This window comes from Halichoerus grypus, chromosome 6, assembly GCF_964656455.1.
Source record: "Halichoerus grypus chromosome 6, mHalGry1.hap1.1, whole genome shotgun sequence".
Classification (NCBI taxonomy): Eukaryota; Metazoa; Chordata; class Mammalia; order Carnivora; family Phocidae; genus Halichoerus; species Halichoerus grypus.
The window spans coordinates 51,813,629-51,838,714 of record NC_135717.1 but is presented as its reverse complement, the minus strand read 5'-3'; the positions used below and the strand labels follow the sequence as shown (position 1 = coordinate 51,838,714).

At 40.3% G+C, this 25,086-nt stretch overlaps 1 protein-coding gene and 1 non-coding gene across 2 annotated transcripts in view; one reads left to right on the top strand and one right to left on the bottom strand.

The window, feature by feature from the left end:
• CDC123 (cell division cycle 123) overlaps positions 1-24,999 on the bottom strand; it is a 57,479-nt gene extending 32,480 nt beyond the window's left edge. Inside the window, exons 1-4 of the mRNA XM_078075137.1 lie at positions 24,858-24,999; positions 20,347-20,418; positions 5,407-5,464; positions 5,121-5,153 (exon numbers count right to left, since the gene is read on the bottom strand). Of these exons, the coding sequence (XP_077931263.1) occupies positions 5,121-5,153; positions 5,407-5,464; positions 20,347-20,418; positions 24,858-24,931 (237 nt within the window). The 5' untranslated portion in view covers positions 24,932-24,999. The remainder of the gene's footprint in view (positions 1-5,120; positions 5,154-5,406; positions 5,465-20,346; positions 20,419-24,857) is intronic.
• Positions 15,565-15,690, top strand: LOC118520402 (U6atac minor spliceosomal RNA). Its single transcript, XR_004909649.1, has one exon. It is a non-coding gene; the product is annotated as a U6atac minor spliceosomal RNA (small nuclear RNA).
• Positions 25,000-25,086: the final 87 nt, after the last annotated feature.

Here is a 25,086-nt window from a genome sequence, read left to right as displayed (position 1 = left end):
CCAGGAAGTAAAGAGAAATTGTGTGAAGAAACACTCTTCTGCACTCTTCTGTGAGCTTTATGTCCCTAGCTAAGGAGCACATGAACATTAGCAGAGAAAAGGGGACTAAGACAATAGGAAGTGTAGCCTGCAAGGGACAGAATACAAAAATATTAACAAGTTTGCTACAGTCACATTATCCCTTTATATCTGCCGCCCCCTACTGGGCAACTGCAAATTTTGAAAAAGTCCAGTAACGACAAGTTCTTCCACAGGGGCAAAAAAGTTAGACTAGGTCTAGAATGAGCCAAACTACACACTGCAAAAATATATCAAATGGCTTCTGTTGATCCCCTTAATCTAATCCAGTTACAACGGAGAGAAAACTGTGTTAAGAAGGGCAACTGGGTGGCTTAGTCGTTAAGCATCTGCCTTTGGCTCAGGTCATGATCCCAGAGTCCTGGGATTGAGCCCCACATCGGGCTCCCTGCTCTGCGGGAAGCCTGCTTCTCCCTCTCCTACTCCCCCGATTGTGTTCCCTCTCTTGCTGTGTCTGTCAAATAAATAAATAAAATCTTTAAAAAAAAAAAAAAAAAGGCCTTTCCCCTTTAAAAAAAAAAAAAAAAAACTCTGTTAAGAGTCTGGGAAACAGGGGCGCCTGGGTGGCTCAGTCGCTTGAGCATCTGCCTTAGGCTCAGGTCATGATCTCAGGGTCCTGGGATGGAGCCCCGCATCGGGCTCCCTGCTCAGTGGAAAGCCTGCTTCTCTCTGTCTCTGCTGTTCCCCCTGCCTGTGTGTTCTGTCAAGTAAAAAAAAGTCTGGGAAACAGACCAAAAAACGTCAGTTTAAAACAAAAGGTGACCTATCCGCCAAACTAGAAACCAGCTTTAAGCAGTAAGCTAGTGAGTAAAGGAGGGAGAGATCACAGCAGACTGGACTGGACGCCCCCTTCCTTTCTGCTACAGATGTCTATGATCTCTAGACAGGTTGGCGGCATCTTTAGTATCTGCCACTGTGTCCATCTTCCGTGTGACATTGTCAGCTTAGACACAGGAAATCAAACAGGAGCCATTCTGAGAGGCTTTCAAAATGAGTAACAGCCTGAGTCCTTTACCTACCATTTGCCTCTCCCCATGAGAAGGAATTATGATCTATGTTAAGCCAATAATTTCCTTATGATCCGCTGAAGTTACTGATGTGGCTCAGCTAGGGTTCTATGCATAAAAACACTTATCTAAAATCTGCATTAGCAATATTTTTGATGAATGGTGTAGTTATACAAAATTTACAACATGAAAGGATTCATTCTTCAAAGACAAAACAATTTAATTTTCCTAACCCATAAAATTTCACATTGCTTTATATTTATGTATTATATTTTGAGAAGTGACAAATTACCTCAAATCCTCAAATTATTCAACTTCAGGAAATCCTGCTATAAGGATCCTAAAACAAATTTAAATTATAAAAAGTTTATGTATTGTGGAGAAAAATGGGTGCTTCAGTGGAAGACTATGTATTATCTACCTACAGCATACCCTCTGGATTATCTGATTCTAGCTAGGTCTATGAGCTGTCTTATAACTTGGCAAACTGTAGGTTAAGTGATAACAATGAAAAGTATTTCTATGGACATAAAAATTCTATCCTGCCTGACAGAGAGCCAGTTGTCTTCCCCCGACACACACACCCTTGAGGGAGGCAAAACCAATTCTGCCTCATTTATGTATTCATTTCAATATTTCTAATCTATAAATGTGTCTGTCCTTTGGATTCTCTTTGGAACCAGTTAAAACATCTGCCTAGATCCCTCATGAGTTAAATAAAACCTTCAACATGTGTTAGAGTTTTATATCAACATGGAATCATGATTCTACCTTTTTCTGAAAATTACCTTTCAACAGATTTAACTAATAGAATTCTTTTAAGCTCATAGCTCAAGGAGTTGATTCAAATATGCAATATACCTCAGTTTTCCAGGAAAAGGTTCCCGTTGTGATTGATAAAATCTACATTTTTTATCGTATCTGGGGACTTTCTGTGACCCAAACCCTCCTGTCTTTCCAACTACACCTACCATACCCATTCTTTTTTTTTTTAATTATGAAATATTTAAAATATACAAAAAAAATATATACACCTGTGTTCCTGGATCCATACATTCAACAATTTGGTATACTTAATCCAGACCTTTAAATTTCCTAAGGGAACAAGGTTACAATATAAAATGAAGCTTCTTACCTCCTCACTCTCCTCCCTAATCCTAATCCTTCCCCTCCCCACAGGCAATCAGCATTACAGACTTGGGCGTATTCTTCCAGAATCATGATTTATACTTAATAATAATATATGCCTGTCCATTAATTATAGCATTTTAAAAATTTAGTATAACTGCTGTCATTGATATGTATACTTTTAGCAAACTGCTCTCACTTTTGAGATTTACCCCCCTCAAGTGAGTTTTCCCATTTTTAATTCCATGTTTCTGTATCTAGATTAATGGACTATTACCACTCGTCAAAGCTTATATTTCCCTCGTTGGGTCTTGGCCCACATTCCTTACTAAGAGTCTTCTGCCATGAATGCTTCCCTGCTCAACAACATCTAGTTCCACCCAGCGAAACCCAAGTCACTTTAGTAACTTTTTATTTTGAAATAATTTCAGACTTTAAGAAGCATTAAAAGAAGAGTAATAAGAATTTCCATATACTTCTCAGCCAGGCGTTTACCACATGTTTTATCCTTCCCCATCCCAAAACTCTCTCTCTTACAGATCTATGCAGATGTGTGCATTTATTTATATATATGCACATATAAAACAAATTTTTTTCTTACATTCTTAAAGTATGTAGAAGTCACGATGCCCTTTTACCCCCAAATACTTCAGTATGTTTCCTAAAAGATCAGTAACATTCTTTTACAGAACCTAGCAAAATTATCAAAGTCAGAGAGCTAACACTGATAGAATACCATTATCTCATTTACAGATCTTATTCAAAATGTACCCATTTTCCCAATGTCTTTTATAGCAGAAGAAAAACATTTTTTTTTTGACTGAGGATCCAGTCTAGAATCGCACCACTGCATTTAGCTGTCATGTCTGCACAATCTTTAATCTGTAACAGTTCTTCTTTCTGTTGTCCTTTATCTTTCATGACCTTGACATTTTTGAAGAGTACTGGCAGTTATTCTATATAATTTCCAAAAAATTGCATTTGCTGGAGGTTTCCTCATCATTAGATTTAGGTTATGCATGTTTGGCAGGTGATGTGTCCTTCTTAGTGCATCATCAGGAGGTATCAGGAGGTACACAATGCAGGTCTGTCCCATCATTGGCAAGGTTAACTTTGATCACTTGGCTACCAGGTCTTTCCACTGTAAACTTACTATTTTCGTCTTTATAATTAATAAGTAATTTTGGTGGAAATATCTTGAGAATATTCAAGTATCCTCTTTCTCATCAAATACTCACCCATGAGTTTTAACATCTACTCCATCAATTATTACTGTGATGGTTGCCAAATGGTGATTTCCAATTCTATAATTCCTTATACATTTGTGAGCTGGTGCCTTTTCTACTATAAAGGGCTTTCCTTTCTGCTCCCATTTATTGAATATAGCCATTTATTTGTCAGTATGGGATCACAGACCACTGATCTTAGCAAATGGCTATACTCCACTAATATCCCTGTTTTGACACTCAGCTATTCGGCCAGTGGGAACCCATTTGAGCTGGCCTCTGTGTCCTTTCTGTCATGTCTGCCTCATTCTTACTTTCTGACACAAGCTGTCGCAAGTTCATCTTCACTTTCCTACCCCCAGCCTTGACTTTCTCCAAGGAGCTTCAATTCCTTTTAGTTGAGAAGGTATCTAGAAACCAAGATCAGGGCACTGGGTATGCTCACTGCTACCATGATGTCACCGTATCACTGCTTCCAGTCCTTAGTGAATGGAGCATGGTAGATACACACACATAAATTATTAATTTCCCTATCTAGTCATCTATTAGAAAGCATGAGTTGGCACTGATAATCCTCACCACTTTTAGGGTCCAGGTCAAATATCATGTCTCCCTTTACCCCTTTCTAGATGACCTCAGTTCTAACTGTTCTCTGTTCTGATGGCACTTTGTCATCTACTCCCAAACTGAGACATCTTTCCCTGGTTTATAAACTCCCTAATGGCAGGAATCAAACCAAATTCATCTTTGTTCAGAATCCACTATAGTGCCCTGAATATAGGAGATAACTAAGATGCATGTTTAACTGAACAGGATTTTCAGAAACGAAGAGTGACTGACTTGCACGATATCCAGAGTAAAATAAACCATGGAAACTTGCCCTTTCTGTATATGTTGGCATGCTTTTTATACAGGAAATATATTGGTTTAGGCATCTCCACTTACTTTTCTTATATCAAGTCTCTTCCATTAAAATAAACAGAAGTATCTTCTTTAGAATTGTATCAGAATATAACCTTCCCTAAAACTAGTTTCCCTTGTGCCTTGTGTATATTTGCAGGGAATTGTATAAAAACCTTTCTCTTTTATCTCAAGGTATAAGAAGTTTCTTCTTATCTACTGTATTCTTAGAAACACATGTTTTACTGCACCATTCCTTTAAAAATATTTTTATTAAAAATATATTTCAAGTTGAATTAGACAACAGCATTCTTATCCTGAAAGACTATAATACACTCAATCAACTTCTACATTTTTATATAAGATATTGGTTAAAGCCACACACTTCTCTACTCTCACTTGAAAGAAACTGTAATTTTCATGCCATTTAAATATAGTTGAATAAGTGACTACGTATTTCACTTTTAGGTTCCAGATATCTGGGAACCTCAAAGTTCAATGTTAGACTTGATTACTTTTTTCAGAGCTCAACAGAAATAAGTCAAAGCACCAACTATGCACTTAAAATATTTCCTTTAAAATCAAAGGGAAAGAAGGGCAGGCCATGTTTGCCTATAAACAATGATTCAAGTTATTTTTCAAAATAATAGATCAAAGCCAACAGAGACACACATTTGAAACAGTGAGTAAAAGGGAATTGAGAGAGATGTGTACTGAAACCCTGAAGCACCTTACGTAGCAGCATGAGGCTGTCCCCACACTGGCATGGCTCTGCTCTTACCGTAAGCGTAGCCGTGTTCTCATCATCCGACCACTGCACAAAGAGGACAGAAACAAAATATTAAATGTGGATAGTGTACTGGGCTTCCAAAAAGCAATGCTCTATCTAAAAATTATACATAAAAGAGAAAGACATCTCTTTCTGAACACAAACTACATGTCAAAGTGAGGTTTTCGTGTAAATTCTCACTTTACCAAATGTATGCTAAGACGTAAATATCAGAACCATTTCAGGGATCATTTAAATTACAATAGTCTATAGAATGGATTTTTTTTTTTGAACCAACCTGTATTTCTTCTGCCTCATCACCACTGTCTGGTTGAGAATGTGTTGGTGGATCTTCCCTAGAAGAACATAAAACAAAAATTAAGCAAGAAAAATGCTTCAGTACCATGTATGTAGTCCTAATTTCAGGTATATTGACTACATATGGAAAAAAAAAAAAAAGCCTCAGACTTGGAGGAGGTTAGGAAAAGTTCATTTTTTGAGGGGCACCTGGGGGCTCAGTCAGTTAAGCATCTGCCTTCAGTTCATGATCTCGGGGCCCTGGGATCAAGCCCCACGTCAGGCTCCCTGCTCAGCGGGAGTCTGCTTCTCCCTCTCCCTCTGCCCCCCATCCCACTCATGCTCTGTCTCTCTCTCTCTCAAATAAATTAATAAAATCTTTTTTTAAAAAGTTCATTTTTTTGAGACAGAAACTAATAAAAGTTGATATAAAATTAATGAGTACACTTCCAATAAGAGACAGCAGAAGAAACACTTTCTGCCCTCTTCTCAGAAATCTCTAGAACCAAGGAAAAGAAAAACTCAAACTCCAGCTCTGAGGACACGAGCAATCATCTACAACTCTGAATCCCAATATATGAGAAAAGCTGCCACAGACAAGGAAGATCAAGTGAGATGAAGAAGCCAAAAGGAATCATCCAAAGAGCTGTTCTACCAAAGAGCTGGAATACCCCCAAAAGGCAAAATCAAGAATCTTTTGCTTATATAGTGAAAACAGAGCATGTGGGCTGGTGTCAAGAATTACCCTGGATCCTGAGGGTTGCTGGAGTGGAGGGGGGTGGAAGGGATGGGGTGGCTGGGTGATGGACACTGGGGAGGGTATGTGCTATGGTGAGCGCTGTGAATTGTGTAAGACTGATGAATCACAGACCTGTACCCCTGAAACAAATAACACATTATATGTTAATAAAAAAAAAAAATGTGTTCCTGAATAAAAATAATGGGTTACCTTAAAATACTCCATCACTGGGGCAAATGGATGGCTCAGCTGGCTGAGCATCCGACTCGATTTCAGCTTAGGTCATGATCTCAGGGTTGTGAGATCGAGCCCTGTGTTGGGCTCCATGCTGGGTGTGGAGCCTACTTGAACAAAGAGGGGGGAGGATTTACCTAAAATACTCCACCATACCCATCTCCCCAAATATGGAAGGGAGAAATGAGACAAAAATAGCAAATTTGATTGTTGATGTAAGCTGAATGATGGGTAGGTGGGGTTTAATCATACTGTTTTCTCATATTGTGTTTGAAAATGTTCAGTGAAAAAGTTAAAATAAAATCTTTCCATGGAGGAAAAAAAAAAGAATTACTCTGGATCTGGACGGGCACCACAGAAAGCTATGGGGGAAAGAGGGAAAGAAAAACTCGGACATGCTATCTTTAAAGAAGCCTGTGAGCAAAGCACATGTTGAAAAGGACCAGCTAGCAGCCAATCTTCATTGCCTAGGGAGGAAGCAAAGGCTGAAAACACTCAAGAGTATTCCCTCTCATCAACACAAAACCACAAATAATTGGCCTATGAAGAACTCACCACATCAATGAAAACAATAATAATCAGAACAAGAACCAGCACAGGATCTGTACCAAGAAACTATAAGAAGGGAGAGAGAGGCTCCTGGTTGGCCATGGGCATTTATCTATCCCTATGCTCCCTCTTGAAACTCTTATTAAAATGGTAGAAAAAAATCCCAAGGAAATAAAGGACCAAAAAGGAGACAACTGCAGAAAAGAGACAGCAATAAAAGTTTGGGAAACAGAAAGCCATTGAGGAGGATAACCCAGAGAGCAACAGGCAGAACCTAGACCTACCACAGATGATGAGATGGAAGCTCTGGGCTACCAACAAGTGACCTGTGTGAAGTCCATAGAAAGGGCAGTAAGACACACACAGCCCTCCTCACCCTGCACACCCTAACAACTAATCCTCCTCCATGAACCAAAGAGGCTAAGGACTCAGGTCCATAATGCCCCAAAGGAAAATGAGGGTGAAATGCTCGAGTATGACGAGAAGCCATGTGAAAATCACACTAACAGCGAGGCCACCAGTCCCCTTCCTCCCACCCTGCTCCCAGAACAGAGATTACATGATTCTTCTCTGTAGAATGTGAACCATCCAGGAGGACAGACCTATAGATAAGCGTTATCTGGAAAACTTCCGTCAATACCTGCTGATTGCTGGCACTCTTAGTCAGCAAGCCCCACCTGGATATATAGTGAGTAAGTGTGAGTGTGAGTGTATGTGTCCTCACTCTTAAATATGAATAAAAGCCTAGAATCATTACAAAACTAAAGAAAGGCTCCAAGATGAAAAAAAAAAAAGTTTTTTAAAAGGAGAGAAAAAAGGTATATATAAGAAATAGACAATAAAGGGACCAGATGAAAAATGTTTTTAAATCATTAATATAAAGATAAAACATAAAGAAGGTAAAAAATAAAAAGGTAAAAGAAGATACTGCATCCATGAGAGGAAAACAGGAAGCTGTAAGAAAGGAACAGAAGAGGGGTTCCTGGGTGGCTTAGTCAGTTAAGCATCTGACTCTTGATCTTAGCTCAGGCCTTGATCTCAGGGTTGTGAGTTCAAGCCCCACCTTGTGCTCCATGCTGGGCATGGAAAGTACTTTAAAAAATTTTTTTTTCCAAAGACGAAAAAGAAAGAAAGAGAGAGAGAGAGAGAGAGAGAGAAAGAGAGAGAGAGAGAGAGAAAGAAAAGAAAGGAAGAAAGAAAGAAAGAAAGAAAGAAAGAAAGAAAGAAAGAAAGAAAGAAAGAAAAGAAAAGAAAAGAAAAGAAAGAAGGAAAGGAAAAGAAAGGAAAGGAAAAGAAAAGAAAAAAAAGAAAGAAACAAATGAACGGGGGACAGGACTGAACCTGCAGAAATGAAAACATGGTAGCTGCTATTTAAAAATTCAATAGAGGGGCACCTGGGGGCTCAGTGGGTTAAGTGTTTGACTTCAGCTCAGGTCATGACTTCAGGGTCCTGGGACCAAGCCCCACGACGGGCTCCCTGCTCGGCGGGGAGTCTGCTTCTTCCTCTCCCTCTGCCTGCCACTCCCCCTGCTTGTGCTCTCTCTCTTTCTCTGTGTCAAATAAATAAATAAAATCTTTTTTAAAAAATTCAATAGAATGAATGGCAAAATTAAGGAAATTGCCCAGAAAGAACTAAGAAGAGATAAACAACAGAGAATGAAATAAAATTCAAAGAATCCAACAAGATCCAGTATCTAAATAACAGGAGTTCAAGAAAGAGAAACCAGAAAATAAGAGAAAATTGTCAAAGATACAGTATTTTTAAATGTTCCCAAACTGAAAAATACATCTCTAGAATGGAAGGGCTCACCAGGTACATAGCACAGCGAACGGTGGGGGCAGGGAAGGACTCAGGCAATGCGCAAAGATGGCCACAATAATTCTTCCCATCTAGTCTGACACGCTCCTCTGTGGGGCAACTTTGCCACTCTTCCCATCAAAAAATGGCATTTATGTCCCCATTCCTTTAATTTAAACTGGCTTCAAGACTCATCGTGACCAACAAAATGTAGCACAAGTGACACCATGTAATTCTAGGTGTCAGAAGACTTTACAGCCTCTACTCTCACACTTGGAATGCTGCCACCTATGTAAAGAAGCTAAGGGTATTCTTCTGAGATGAGAGACCGCATGGAAAGAGAGGCCCAGCATCAACGGCCAGACATGCGAGTAAGGCCACCTTAAAAGCACCCAGGTGTTCAGCAGAACCACCAAATGACAACAGCAACACGATCTTAGCAAGACCAACAGAAGACTCACCCAGTGTCAAGAAGTGTAAAGGCTCTGAGATTTTACCCTACTTGCAAGCTGACAGGTTAGTTGGCCAGTTTCGTGGACTCTGACAGAAGATGTTAAGACTCCTAGGTCAGAAACAAAGGACTCTTTGACTGACAGCACAGCGTGAAGCATGAGCTTCATCTGTCCATCAGTTCCCGCTGGCCCCTCTGTCCCAGGGGAGGTCAAGGAGTGGCCCAGGTTTGCGTCACAACTGAGGAACCCTGAATTTAGGGAACCTCATCTTTTATAACGGGCTGCAGGTGAACCTGTTCAGTCTCTGACCCAAGGGCAGGGCAGAGACACTGTCTTTACCTGTGCCAGATAGTAAATAAACCTGCTCTCTGCTAGGGAGAGAGCCATCATCTCTACCTTCCAAGGCTGTCTGCTATATAAACATCCTGGAAAAGACAATCAAGAACAAGAGCTGTCAGTGCCTCTGCGTGCAACACAAGCGGTAACTGAGACCCAAGAATTGTCTCTCAACACCCACCTGAGCAATCACTGACAAACAAAATGTTTCTTGTTCTAAGTCACTATGTTTGGGCAATTCAGAGGACTATCATGAAGTACAAAAACATGAAAGAGGAATTCTCAAAAACATAAAGAAAACTGGGTCACAATAAAGGAACACACATCAAAATGACAGGGGACTTCATAGCATTCTAGAAGACAGTAGACCAGACCTTCAAAATCACAAGGGAAATTTTCTGCCTAGAATCCCATACTAAGCCAATTCACCCCCCCCAAATCTACAGTATAATAAAAAATTTTTTCAGGTATGAAAAGACTCAAAAGCGTTTCCTCCTATGCATTGTAGAGCATGAGATTCGATAAAACGAGTAACTCAAGAGACCCAAAAATGTGATATCCCAGGGCCAGAAAATCCAACACAAAATAGTGAAGTATCAAGGTGACAACTGTATACCAGACCTGAGAGCTACCAGATTGGAACAGGAGGATGGGGGATTGCTAAAGTGAAATCTCCAGGAACAGAAAATGGAACTCCTCGATTTGGAAGTGTCCATAAGTATTTAGAGAAATAGCTAACAGGTTATGACCTGTCTATTGGAATAGTTACTAGGTATTAGTGACAGCCACATGGGAAACAAAGCAAATTCAAAGAATTTGGTTATTAGTAAAGAAAAGGGAATCATAGTACACAATGTGGCTCAGCAGCCACTATAATGTAATAATACTGTGATCACGGACTACTGATTTAACCAAAAACTGTAATGAAGAGAAGAGACTGCGTAAGAAAACTACATCTTCAAATACTATAACACAAAGTCAAGAAATAATATCTAAGGTGGAGATAATATTAAGAAATAATTAGTCTAAGTATATTGTTAAGAAATACAAAGCTACAGACAGAAGCTCCCTTCAAATCTGTTGAGGGTGTATTATATGGTAAGTGTTACAGTAGCAATCACTGGAAAGGCATATCCTCCTCTATAAATCAAGAAATTGACACACTGACTTGTCAATCATTCAATTAATCAACCTGGTGTAATTCTGGTTAACACGTATCAATTAGTTCCCTAAATTTTCTTTTTTTAAAGTAATCTCTACACCCAGTGTGGGGCTTGAACTCACAACCCCGAGATCAAGAGTCGCATGCTCTACCGACTGAGCCAACCAGGCACCCCAGTTCCTAAATTTTTATCAACCCTTTGCACTCCTAAAGAACTGACTTGCCAGATCCATGAAGCTAAGAACCAGACACTGTGATAATACTAACACACTGTCACTTGTGAATCCCTGTCCAAGGAGCTAGCCTTTCTTTCTCTTGCATCTCTCTTTAAATACCACATATTTTTATTTTTATTTTTTAATTTATTTTTTTACTATGTTATATTAATCACCATATATTACATCATTAGTTTTTGATGTAGTGATCCATGATTCACTGTTTGTGTACAACACCCAGTGCTCCATGCAGTACGTGCCCTCCTTAATACCCATCACCAGGCTAACCCATCCCCCCATCCCCCTCCCCTCTAGAACCCTCCGTTTGTTTCTCAGAGTCCATAGTCTCTCATGGTTTGTCTCCCCCTACAACTCCCCCCTTCATTTTTCCCTTCCTGCTATCTTTTTTTTTTTAACATATAATTTATTATTTGTTTCAGAGGTGCAGGTCTGTGATTCAACAGTCTTACACAATTCACAGTGCTCACCATAGCACATACCCTCCTCAATGTCTATCACCCAGCCACCCCATCCCTCCCACCCCAATACCACATATTTTTAAATACAACATGGTTATCTTTAATATGGCTTATTTAACCTTACAATACAAAAGGTACTCAATGAACTTGAAAATGTATCACTTTGTTAGTATAATGAAATACATTTTTAAAATCATATTTATAGCCAGTGTATCCATACAGTTCTTCAGAAGAATTTATTGCAGTGCCTACTGCAAGGTATGTCCCAAAACCTGGTCACCATAAGTGATGGAGAGTATAAATTTGCAAGTTTACTAGACTGGCTTTCTAAGGTGTATCTCTGAAAACTGAGGACTGAATTGGCCAAAGTATGATGCTAATATTTAAAATATTCTACATTTCCTGTATCACATTCGCACAGAGCTGGAACATTAAGAGCGATGGGAAACCTTAAGAGCACTGGCTTTGGAGGCAGACAGAGCTTGAGTGTGTCCGTTCCAGCACTATCGGTCAAGAGCTGTGCCCCATTATCCCATCTATAAAACCAGGATAGTGGCAGCAGTTCTACAGTCATGAAGATTCAAATCATGAACATACCTAACATGGGTTTTATAGCTGGCGTCTATTATTATTCTGCCTTAAGGGAGACAGGTCAGGAAAGAACAGACTCGGGATCAGAAAGGGACAAGTAAAGATTAGTTCCTGGAAGCAGTGAACCACCTGAGTCAGATCCAACCTGTGAGCCCAGTTCCAGTATCACCTCTACCATAAAAACTTCCTCATCACCCCACTGATTATTTAAACTTCAAAAACATTATCAGAATAACAGATGCTTTTATTCCAAAAAAAACAGCTTCTATTTATTTACATCTTTGACTTGGCTACAAACAGGGACTCCCCGGGTAGGATATCCCACCCATCTTGTTATTTCTGTAGCACACTCAGCACCCATCTCATGAGGGTGGGACACACCCAATAATGTGCAATAAAATGAATCACCGTCTATACCAGAAATGCACGCTACCAACCTCTTTTCCCATACCCACTGTAGGCAATAATAATCGAATCAAGCATTCTTTCTCATTGAGCCCTGGATACAGCCTCAGAACCCTTCTCAACACACCACTCCAAAAAACCATTACCAGTAGATCCGAGCTGGCAAACAAGATAAATCCAGTTATCATCCTTGGTCTGTACTATTCATCTGACTCCATTTAGGCCGCCATGGAAAAGAGTGAAGTAATCATGTTCATTCATTCACTCATTCAACAAATACTTATTGAGCCCAGACTCTATTTTAAGTTACAAGTGTAAACAAGACACCTTATAGAACTGAAAGTCTGGAGTGAAAAAAATGTCCTCTATGTGGAGGTAATGGGAGATTAGGCATGAAGAATCGAGAGCTATGGCAGACCCCAACAGCCACTTCCCCATTTCTCTGTTAATAAAACCTCCAATGTGTTCAGAAACTAAGTGCCCTGTGCCTTATGGACCTCTCCCCCAGCCACGACAGTACATACAGACTAATCTACCACTCATGGCTATTCCATCCCCCTTGCCCGTGAGGGACCCGCCCCTGACCAACAAGGGCGAGAGAGCTCCTGAGAAAGTTTGTCCTGCTCTTAAAGAGGGACATGAAACAGGATCTCTGGATATGATAGTGTGAGGACATGATTTTGAACCGACTAGGGAGAACCTGGACACTGGAGAGGAAAACCAGGAAATTCACAGAGAAGCTGATTTTGAGTCCTAGCATCCCTGAACTACTATACTTTCCCATAACTGTCAGGCCTTAGGGCTCCTTATGAAATAAGTTATTTGCCTCCTTATTTAAGCCATGTTTAAAACCGGATATTGTCTTTGTCTGGGCTACTCTAACAAAATAACATACACCAGGTATAAACAGGAATTTGTGTCTCACAGTTCTGGAGCCTAGAAGTCCAAGATCAGGGTGCCAGCAGGGTAGGTGCTGGTGACAGCCTTCTTCCGGGGTCTGGCCACCTTCTTGCTGTGTCCTTACATGGCAGAAGGGGCAAGGGAGTTCTCTGGGGCACCTTTTATAGGGCATAAAGACCATTCAATGAAGCCTCTGCATGACCTTATCACCTCCCAAAGATCCCGCCTTCTAATACCCAGTATCTTTGGGGGTTAGGATTTCAACATATGAATTTGGGGGCCACACAAACACTTGGAGCACAGCTGATATTCTATTACTTGAGACCAAAATCACCCCAATTGACCCAGGGAGCAAACACAGGGAGTGCTGGATGGCAGGTTAAGGAGATAAAAGGCCACATTCACTTCAGGGGAGATGAAACTGAAGAAATTATATTCAGAGGCTTGGTCTGCCTTTTTTTTTTTTTTTTAAGATTTTATTTATTTATTTGACAGAGAGAGACACAGGGAGAGAGAGAACACAAGCAGGGGGAGTGGGAGAGGGAGAAGCAGGCTTCCCACGGAGCAGGGAGCCTGATGCGGGGCTTGATCCCAGGACGCTTGGATCATGACCTGAGCCGAAGGCAGATGCTTAACGACTGAGCCACCCAGGTGCCCCCTTGGTCTGCCTTTTAATTTCTTTGTTGTAACAACTAACTTGGAAACCTAGAGGAAAGCATTTAATTAAGAATTTCACTTTCTGAGATACGGACCCTAATACATTAGTGTTGAGAGCATAAACTGGTACAATGGTTAGTGAAAGCTATTTGGCAATGCTGGTCAAATGTCTTTTTTTTTTTTTTTTAAGATTTTATTTATTTATTTGAGAGAGAGAGAGGGGACACGAGCAGGGGAAAGGGCAGAGGGAGAGGCAGAAGCAGACCCCTGCTGAGCAGGGAGCCTGATGCAGGGCTGGATCCCAGGACCCTGGGATCATGACCTAAATTGAAGGCACATGCTTAACTGACAGCCACCCAGGCATCCCCTGGTCAAGAGTCTTAAAAATTTTTATAAGCTTTGCCCCGTGACTAGGGCCTGGGATTCTTATTGCATAGAAATAATCTCAGTGTTCCATGCAAAAATATGTTCACTGAAAAGTTACTTTTCAGTAAAGCTGTAAATGACCTAAATGTCCAAAAACTATGAAATTAGATCAGTAGTAACAAGTACATAAACACGAAAATTAAGCAGTTATTAAAAATAATTTTAAAAATTTTCCATTTTAAAAACATGGAAAAATTATGCTATGGTTTCAATGATAAAAGAATAAAAAATCATACATGTAATATGCTCTTAACTTAGACTAAAAACATATTTAAAAAGACTAGAGAAGATGTGCCAATATTTGAACAGCATTTGCTTTTAAGGTGGTGGAACTATAAGTGATTTTTTTCAGCTTCTTTATATCTTCTGTGGTTTTCAAGTTTACCATAATGAGAAAGTATTACTTTGATAATTAAAAATGAGGTGGGGGCTATTTTACACATGATGGAATTTCTAAGCATTCATATTGCTCCCACTCCCTACCATTCCAGAATTTATCTTACCAAACAAAACCAAGTCATACATATTCCCAGAGTCTACGCTAAGGAAAGATGCTTAATCGATCTATCTCAGTATCTACAAATAACGAGTAGTAGTTCACTACTGGTCCACTCACAATAAAAAGAATATTCAGTAACTCTAATTCATTAACTCCACTCTATTTATCTGTAACTGTAATACTGTATTCTTTGGTGCAGGGAAATATTCCATACGGAGCTAAATGTTCACATACTAATAGATGCAGTTATGGTACTCTATAAATAATATTTTAAATACACACTCATTCACCTGTTACTATTTGAACTCAGGGAGAAATTACTGATAGAAACCAACCTGGATTACTCTGGCCTGAACTCAGATCATGTAGGACTTTAATTGCTGAACAAATGAAAACCATTAGGATGTCCTGATCCAAGGCCGTGAGTCCTATTGCTGATATGAAATCTAGAATAGGATTGTGCTGTTATCTGTAGGGTAACCTGCTCTGTTGATCAATAAGTGATGACTGATACTGTGACTAGTGAGTCTAGATTTTAATCACTCGGAGGTTGTTTTGTTCTCTAAAGTCACACCAACCAAAATTGTTAACCAATATCTGCTTAGATTAGGTTAAATGACATTATTTTTGGGTAAATTAAAGCTCCATAGGGTCTTCTCATCTTATTTTTTTATTTGCCCACTCTTCACTGGAAGGTCAAACAGATTAAGATAGCAAGTGTTGTATGAACTGAGAGAAGGTTAGCACTCCCCTTTAAAAGGACGGAAGAGACTCTCAGGCCTAACGACACACATATGGTTAAGGCACTGCCACCTACTTTGAGGCATCTAACCATCTTTTTTCAAGAAACCGACTCTTAACAATAGAGAACAAACTGATGGTTACCAGAGGGGAGGTGGGTGAGGGATGGGTGAACTAGGTGATGGGGATTAAGGAGTGCACTTGTCATGATGGGCACCGGGTGATGTATGGAAGTGTTGAATCGCTATACTATACACCTAAAACTAATATTACACTGTATGTTAACTGGAATTCGAATAAAAACTTTTAAAAAAATAAATATTCATAAATAAAAAAATAAAATAATAAAACAATATAAAATAAAATACCATTGACTCTAAGAAAAAAAAAGATTAGGATAGCAAGGAATATACTAAGAGGGATACACAACCAAGCCCACACACAAAACACAAACACTGAGCTTTAAAAACACACATTTAGGGGCACCTGGCTGGCTCAGTCGGTGGAGCATAGGACTCTTGATCTCAGGGTTTTAAGTTCGAGTAAGTAGAGATTACTTAAAAATAAAATCTTTTTTTTTTTTTTTTTTTTTTTTTTTAAGATTTTATTTATTTATTTGAGAGAGAGAGAATGAGAGAGACAGCACATGAGAGGGGGGAGGGTCAGAGGGAGAAGCAGACTCCCTGCCGAGCAGGGAGCCCGATGTGGGACTCGATCCAGGGACTCCAGGATCATGACCTGAGCCGAAGGCAGTCACTCAACCAACTGAGCCACCCAGGCGCCCAAAAATAAAATCTTTAAAAGAAAAAAAGAAGATGCATTTGAAGAAAGCTACTTAGCAATGAAACACAGCAACACAGATGAATCCCAAAAGCATTATGTGGAGTTAAAGCAGCCAGACACAAAAGAACACATACTATACAATTTCACTTAACATGAAGTCTTAGAACTGGCAGAACTAAGGTATGGAGATATAAATCAGATCAGTGTTTGTCTGGGGTGGGGCGGGGGGAGGTAGGCAGGATCGGCCAAAAAGGTGCAGCAGGGATTTTCCTGGGGAATGGAAATGTTTGGTATTTTTCATGGAAGAGGTGATGAAACAGGTGTATGTATTTATCAAAACTCACCAAACGTTACACTCAGGATCTGTGCATTTTGTAAATGTCCCTCATTTAAATTACACCCATAATTTTCAAGTTTTTACCTAAAAAAGGAATCCAATCTAAAACTACTACCCTTTTCAGGGATGCCTGGGTGGTTCAGTCGGTTAAGCGTCTGCCTTTGGCTCAGGTCATGATCCCGGGGTCCTGGGATCGAGTCCCACATCGGGCTCCTTGCTCAGTGGGGAGCCTGTTTCTCCCTCTGCCTGCCACTCCCCCTGCTTGTGCTTGCTCTCATTCGTGCTCTCTTATTAATAAAATCTTAAATTAATTAATTAATTTTAAAAAATTACTACCCTTTTCAAATCAAAGGCTTTTCTCAGCCTGAGCAAATGACATCTTCATTCATCTAGCTGTTCAGCCGGAAATGAGAGGGTGATTCTTACCACCTCCTTCTCTGTCACCAAGTTCTGAAGGTGCAGCTCCAAGACATCTCAAATCCATTCACTTCTCCCCCTCCAGGGTCACCACCATAGGTCAAGCCACTGTCAGTTCACATTGGATCCAATGCAGTATCCCCCTAACTGGTCTTCAATATCTACATGGCAACCAGTCCTAGTTCAAAACCTGAAATCTGCTCAAGTCACTCTCTTGCTCAGAGCTCTTCAATGCATTCCCACTGACCTCAGAATAAATTCTAGGATCTTTAACAGAACTCCCACACACCCTCTTACCACCTCCCCCATGGCAGCAACCAACTCTTCACCATTCAGCCCTCCACACTCCAGCCACATGACCCCCTTGTAGTGTCCTGCAGGTCAAGACCTTCCATGCCTCAGAGCCCTCCTTAATGCTGTTCCCTCAGCCTGAAGATTCCTCCCTCCACCCATCACCTGACTACCTTCCACCCAAACTTCCTGTCTCAGAGACGCTTTTAAGTTACTTCTTCCGGGTATTCCCTGCAATCCTTAGCCAGCCCACCCCCAGTGATTTAATGTCTCATCACAATTTTCGCTTACACCTTTACTGGTGTGCTTGTTTAATATTCAGACTGAGATCCATGATGATGGTGAGTGCAGTTAATGTTTCCTAATTGCATACAATAACAGTATTGGGTGAGACATTTTACACATGATCTCTTCTCATCTGTGTAACAACCTAAGGTAAGTTCTAGGACATCAGTCACCCCATTTACAGACAGACAGAGAAAATGAGGCACAGAACGCGAGAAATTACAAAGATATGATCTGACAGTAGGCAGTGGGACTGGAGGACCAGCACTATGCTATATCAACTCCCACAAAATAGGAAGCTGAACCATCAACTCCAAAAGGGCTGGGTCCCTCTCTGATTGGTGCATCCCTGTGAAGCAGAGCGCCCCACAGAGCTGTTCAACAGTATTTAACAGGACCGGCCACAAGCTCCCACAAACATCTGGCCAATGAAAACCACCACAGGGGCTCTTCAGTATGCTTACAGTACTTTCTAATGTTAGAAATTATTTTCTTTATAGACCCATTTATATGACCTCATTATTGTTCTATATTTGAGAATAAAATTATGTCTTTAAGTATCCCAAAGTTGAGTCTTGGCTGACTATTCAATATCCTGCAATTATTCCAAGTTAATGAGGCTCTCCATTAATAATTTTCAAGTTATTATGAGGCTGAGAATACCAAAAACAGAAATATAATCCAGAAAGCTACACAGAAAATGCATGACAAGAAAAGGGGGGAGGGTTTTAAAATTAGTGTTACTGTGGGGCACCTGGGTGGCTCAGTTGGTTAAGCGTCTGACTCTTGATTCCAGCTCAGGTCATGATTTCAGGGTTGTGAGATCAAGGCCCACATCAGGCTCTCTGCTCAACGTGAAGTCTGTTTAAGACTCTCTCCCCCTCTCCCTCTGCCCCCCCACTCACGCACTCTCTCTCTAAAATAAAAATACATCTTTAAAAAAATTAGTGTTATTGAAAACACATACAATTCTAATTACATTTCTAAGTTCCTTCATCCAACAAATGTCTATCAGGCACATCTTATGTGTCAGGCACGGCTCCAAGAGCTAGGAACAAAACTGTCTTAAGTCCCAGTTTCATGAAGCCGGCATTCTAATACCTGGACAGTTACGGGAATTATGTCAGATGGAAAGAAGTATTATGCAGAAAAATGAAGTGACGCAAGGGGGTGAAGAGTATGGCACCAAAATGTGCCCACTCATACCATGGAGCAGTATTCAGCTAAAAGGAAGGAAACTGACACACGCCACAACATGGACAAACCCCAATGATATCATGCTGGTAAATAAAGCTGGTCATAAAAGGACAAATACTGCACACTTCCACTCATATGAGGTACTAAGAGTACTCAAAATCACAGGCACAGAAAGTAGAACGGTGGTGGCCAGGGGCTAGGGGGAGGAGGAATGGGGAGCCAGTGTTTCCACGGGGACCGAGTTTCGGCTTTACAAGATGAACAGAGTTCTGGAGGTGGACGGTGGTGATGGTTGCACAACATTATAAATGTACTTAGTACCACTGAGCTGTACACTTAAAAGATAATTAAGATAGTAAATCTTGCACTATGTGTATTTTACCATAATAAAAAATTTTTGTAATAATTCCAAGGGAAAATGATTTCCAACCTAGAATCCTACAAAAATGGAGTACAGTACAGCAAGGGTTCCTGTTAGGCTATTTTAGAAAGGCACGTGAGGGATGAGCACTTAGGTGACATGAACTCTGAGCAGAAACCTGAATGAAAAAATAGGAACTTCATTAAATTCTATGATTCTTAAACTTCTTCAAGTTTACACTAAAAAGACTGAAGCATAGCAATGTTTTCCCTTTATGAACAGAGGAACTACATGAACAGAGAAGGTAGAGGTGGGGTTAACCACGGGGAAGAAAAAGTTAAGGAATTACATGATACACCTAGTGAAGCTGTCTGTTTGTAACGGACAGTTAATTTTTATCTTAAAAGCTGAAGTATTTTGGGGCACCTGGCTGGCTCGGTCAGAAGACCATGCAACTTTTGATCTCAGGGTCATGAGTTTGAGCCCCACACTGGGTACAGAGATTACTTAAATAAACTTAAAAAAAAGGTGAAGGATCTCAAAGGATCATACCATGCCCTCCTCCCCCTGCCACCCTCTCCCTACCTCCAGACAGTAGAGTTATTATCATACCTATTTTCTCAAGGAAAAGATGACAGGAACTGCCCAATTTCATAACCAGTGACTACGAGAGGAGGAAGTACCCAATTCTGAATCTTATAAATTCAGCATTGACAAGAAATACAGGACAAAGATCAGGACATAATTTTAGCTAGGAAAAAAAACAGGAGAAAATGGGGGGCGCCTGGGTGGCTCAGTCGTTAAGTGTCTGCCTTCTGCTCAGGTCATGATCCTGGGGTCCTGGGATCGAGCCCTGCATCGGGCTCCCTGCTCAGTGGGAAGCCTACTTCTCCCTCTCCCCCTCCCCCTGCTTGTGTTCCCTCTCTCACTGTGTCTCTCTGTCAAATAAATAAAGTATTTAAAAAAAAAAACAGGAGAGAATGGTTCCAAAGCTAATGTATTTATTTTACATGGTAATCACTGAGATTCAATCACCACAACATTTCTTCATGATAAAGTTTCAAGAATTTTTTCTGGTATACTTTACCTTCCTGAAACCACCAGAGTTCCATCGTCGAGTAAATAATCCTTCACATTCTGAGGAAGTGGAAGAATGACGCTTAAAAAAAAAAAAAAAAAAGGCATTTACCAAAAAGGCATCATTTTAAAAGACCAACCATAAGCAGAGAGAAAAAAATCCAAACTCCATTAATTTTTTAAATACTTGTTCCCTTTATTTTTAATATAAAATGGGAAATGTTAATGATGTACATTTGGTAGCAGCACATTAAAAATTAGGATTAGGGCGCCTGGGTGGCTCAGTTGGTTAAGCGACTGCCTTCGGCTCAGGTCATGATCCTGGAGTCCCTGGACCGAGTCCCGCATCGGGCTCCCTGCTAGGCAGGGAGCCTGCTTCTCCCTCTGACCCTCCCCCCTCTCATGTGCTCTCTCTCTCTCATTCTCTCTGTCTCAAATAAATAAATAAAATCTTTAAAAAAAATAAAAAATAAAAAAAATAATAATAAAAATTAGGATTAATATGAGTAAATCCTGTGGTAAACTAACTTTGGCTCATGTATTACCACAGTCATGGTAAAGACACAAAACAAGCCAACTACAGAGGACCATACTGAAATTAGAGCATGAAAGGCATTAGCGCAAGAGAATTTTGAGTGAGTACCTGTGTCTTTAAGAAATGAGACACCAGCAGATATTTGCAGCAACACAGGAAATGTAGCAAACAAAGCAGAAACAGCATCTGACCATCTTCTAAGATAGAGGGCAGAAGCAGACTTAAGATCTGGAAACCAATCTTTGTTTGCCAATGAGCACAAAAGGCTAAGAATTCATGATGTCTCTGGGGTGTGTTTTGGTGGCCTTCCGTTCAACTAACTGCTAGAGCTATAAAGCTGCTTTAGTTTATTTTGTTTCAGATAATTAAGGGATGGCAAAGCCATAACTGAAAGTCACTTCAAAATCTCATGGGATCATTTGTTTTTTTACTCTGTAATAAGAAATCATCAAGCAATTCTGCCACAGGTACGTAAAAGCAATGCTATTATTTTGAGGCATATATTCTTTAAAAAGTGAAAAGAAATGATGGCCTGCTTTCACAGAGTCAAGAGAATGTCATCGACTTATGCATCATCTACTTATTTTCTGGCATATTAAAAATGGTTTTTGTGCACAGAAAACATTATTCATGGGCTATTTCAGTTTTAAAGACTAATAGCTGATCTATCAAATTTACAATTTTACATTCAAAAGCCTAGTCCTTCAGGCTTTTAAGGTCAACCACCAGATCTTACTACTCTATTTGTAAATCTGCTAAATTTTAACCAATTTCAAGTGAGCCTTTGAAACTTAAAAGTTGCTCTAAAATTTTTAACTCTTTTATCAAAAGAATCTATTCAATTTTATTTTTAAATATGTCAATTGTCTAATCACAAACAAGACTTCCCAAATATTTACCTCGTAATGAAGCCAGCAAACTAAACCATAAGTGCAGTCAATCTAAAGTTTTTGCACGCATTCCAATACTACCTAAAACCTTGAAAAAATTTCTTATTCATTCTCCAAGAGAATTTTTGAAGTTTATCTTCTCAGGGGCCTGAGCCTGAAAATGCTGGCAGGGATGCCAGTTCCCAGACATCCAGGGTGGTTTTCCTGACCACGATGAGAACACACGGAGCCCTCTTTCCTTAGTCATGTCTCTAAGCCCCAAATCAATGATTTCAGAGTCCACGTCCCTTGTTTTTGAGTTACACTAATTCTCAAGTCTGATTCTGAATCTGTACTTTCCCTCCAGGTTGCATCACCCCTTGACTGGATTCAAAACATCTGTTTACTGTTGGATTCTATTCTGAATTCTTTGCATATTCTTCCTACTGGAGGGTCTTCAACTCTTAAGAGATATTAGCTGACGTCAAGTTAGATTCTGCTTACTTCTCATGGGTCACTGAGTTCTACAGTCCCAGTTATGAAGTCATCCTAATGAGGATATCGTGCATTACGTTATGTAAGTCAAGGAGGATACCAAAGTGATTCCATTACGAACTCAAAGCCTATGACGGGGGAAAAAATACAAAAGAAAAAATCACAGTACAACATGTTAAATGCTGTCCCAGGTGAGGATGTACCAAGTGCTACCAAAATTCAGAAGGAGGAACCGTGCCTGAAAGACTGAGGCCATAAACAAGTCATCGCCAGGCAAGCTTTACACAAAGCTAACGAGGCCCTCAGAGAAGAGCATAAATCGGTCGCTGAAATCCAAGTGCAGGTAAGAATCCAATGAGGCCTGACTGACGGATGTAAAAGAATTAAATGACAAAGTACCTATCCCATTCTATATCCTATTCGATATCTTATATATTCAACATCCTATTCCATATCCTATTCAAGTGAATATAATTATGCACATAGAGACAAGTTATTCTAACACAATTTTAAAGGTAAAAACAGGCTTTAAAAGATTACTTAATATAGCCTTTATGTTTGAGGAAAGTAACAGATTTAGAAAAGTAAAGGGGCCCAAAGTCATCTAGCTCATGATTCTTAAGCCTGAGTCAAAGTTCTAGAACTTGTCAAAAAGTAAACTTGTATTCTTCCCCACCTAATCATCTCTGACCCATGATTAATAAACACTGAAAAATAATGCTGAGTCAATAACAAGAATATGATCTCAGCATTAAAGCTGACAATGACAATGACAAAGCTAATACAACCCCACCAGATTGGCCCAGATGATGGAGGGATATCCTGTCATATGTGAGGTTCCAGTGATATCACCACGGAACTAAACTGAAGAGAGTTTAAAGACAGAGTAAAGAACAGTTTCAGGCCACACAGTTTAGTTGTAGACTGTTCAGAAAATCCCACCTCCTGGTTTATTTTTCATTCTCAGCTTCCAATGAATGGTACACATTCTAAAATATTGTGCTTCAAAGAAGCTTTGATTAAATCCAAAATGTAACAACAAGCAGCATTTCTGTATGTCTACTACATGCCAGAAACTGTGACAAGCATTTTAAATGTTTTATCTCATTTAATTCCCATGACAATCCTATTATTTTCTCAAATTTCCAGATGGGGCTTAGAGAGATTAAGCAATTTGCTCAAGATGCTGGTGGAACCAAAATTCAAAGCCAGGCAGATGGCCCTGATTCCAGAATCTAATTCTTAACCATTGTGCTCTACTGCTGAAGGCAAAGGAAAACTATGCCAGAGGTTGCAAAAGGCACCTGCAGAGATTGCAGTTCAAGTGAACAGCGTGAAATGTCTGGCAGGTTCACAATATACCTTCTCTTACACCAACACAAATAACTCTAGCATCATCTCAGACCCAAAGCCTATCTCAATTACACAAGGTAACAAAGACTGGAATATCCCAAGGGAAGATAACTTCTATGTTAGGATGTACTGTCCACTGCTGCTGTTGAAGCTCTTCCTTTTATTTTGGTGTGACTTCAACCACCTTCAAATGCAAGGATGATCTATCTTCCTTTGAGCTGCTCTAACCTCCAACTAAAAGCAGATTCTATGTATGAATTAACAGGATGGAAAAGAACTGCCCTCTGAATAAATCTCCTTATGCTCTTCCAATCCCTCAGGATTTCAAAACCATTTCCCTCTCTGTATTCACACCCTGCACCCAGAGGACAAAATGAGAAAAGGACAGTTGATACCTAAATACGTGATAATCTAGGCCTAAAGGGTGACCGGACAAAATACAGAAAATCCTGTTCATGAATATGCAGTTCTTTGATTTATCCCTCTTAGTGAGTGAAAGCTTACTCCTTCATCATTCTCCAGATGTCATAATTGCTGTTGAACATTTGGGGGTATTCTCCTAGCTGCCTTGCCTCTATTACCTTGAATGACCCCGTGAAGGATGAAACAGTTACTCCTCTGTTTGACCTGCAAACCAGGGACGGATTCCCTGTTGTAGGCCAGAGAAACAGAAAACAAATACTGTTCTATTCCTTTTCCAGGAATGGCTTCCTCTCACAGTACGTTACCAACCCTAACAATATATAACTACACTAACGCTTTCCATGCACACTATCATATGGGAGCTTCGCAACAGGATTTCAGGGAGGGTCTGTATCACTGTTCTCATTTCACAGCGACTGAAAGCAATTAAGTCCACCGGGGTCAGTGGCAAAGTCCAGACTACCCACTTCTCCTGATCACGTCCCCTCTCTGGCAATTCTAAAAGCAGTGATGGTGAACCCCCAAGCCTTGAACTAGCTTAATCCCCCAGTCACCCCGCCTCTGACCTTCACTGTACCACGACATGCCCTTCTGCCTCCCTTAGCACACCCCCCCGAACGCAACACGAGGCACAGAAAACAAGGATCGACTTCATTAATCCCCCCCACTGAAATACCACTAGGAAGTCGAAATCTCGGCACTGGCGCTCCCATCCAATCGCTATAAGGCCTGCATTTTTTTATTTATTTAATTTTTTTTTTTTTTTTTTTGGATGGAGCTAGAACTCGCCCAAAATGTCGCAGTTCCCTTTTGCCTATCGCCCCGACGTAACCCCTCCTGTCTTACCTCTTGATGGTAAGGCTTCGGAACAGTGGATACCAGGCGGAGAACTGACAGTGCAGCACATGCTCCTTCTTCATCCTCCAGCTGCCGCCGCCGCCGCCGCCGCCGCCTCTCCCTCTCCTTCCAGCACCCTCCCGGAACCCAGGTCTCCCGTCCCGGAAGTACCCGCCGAGCTATTTTGGCTCAAGGACTCTTCCGGTCCATAAAGTAAGGAGGTGGTAGCAGAAAAGAG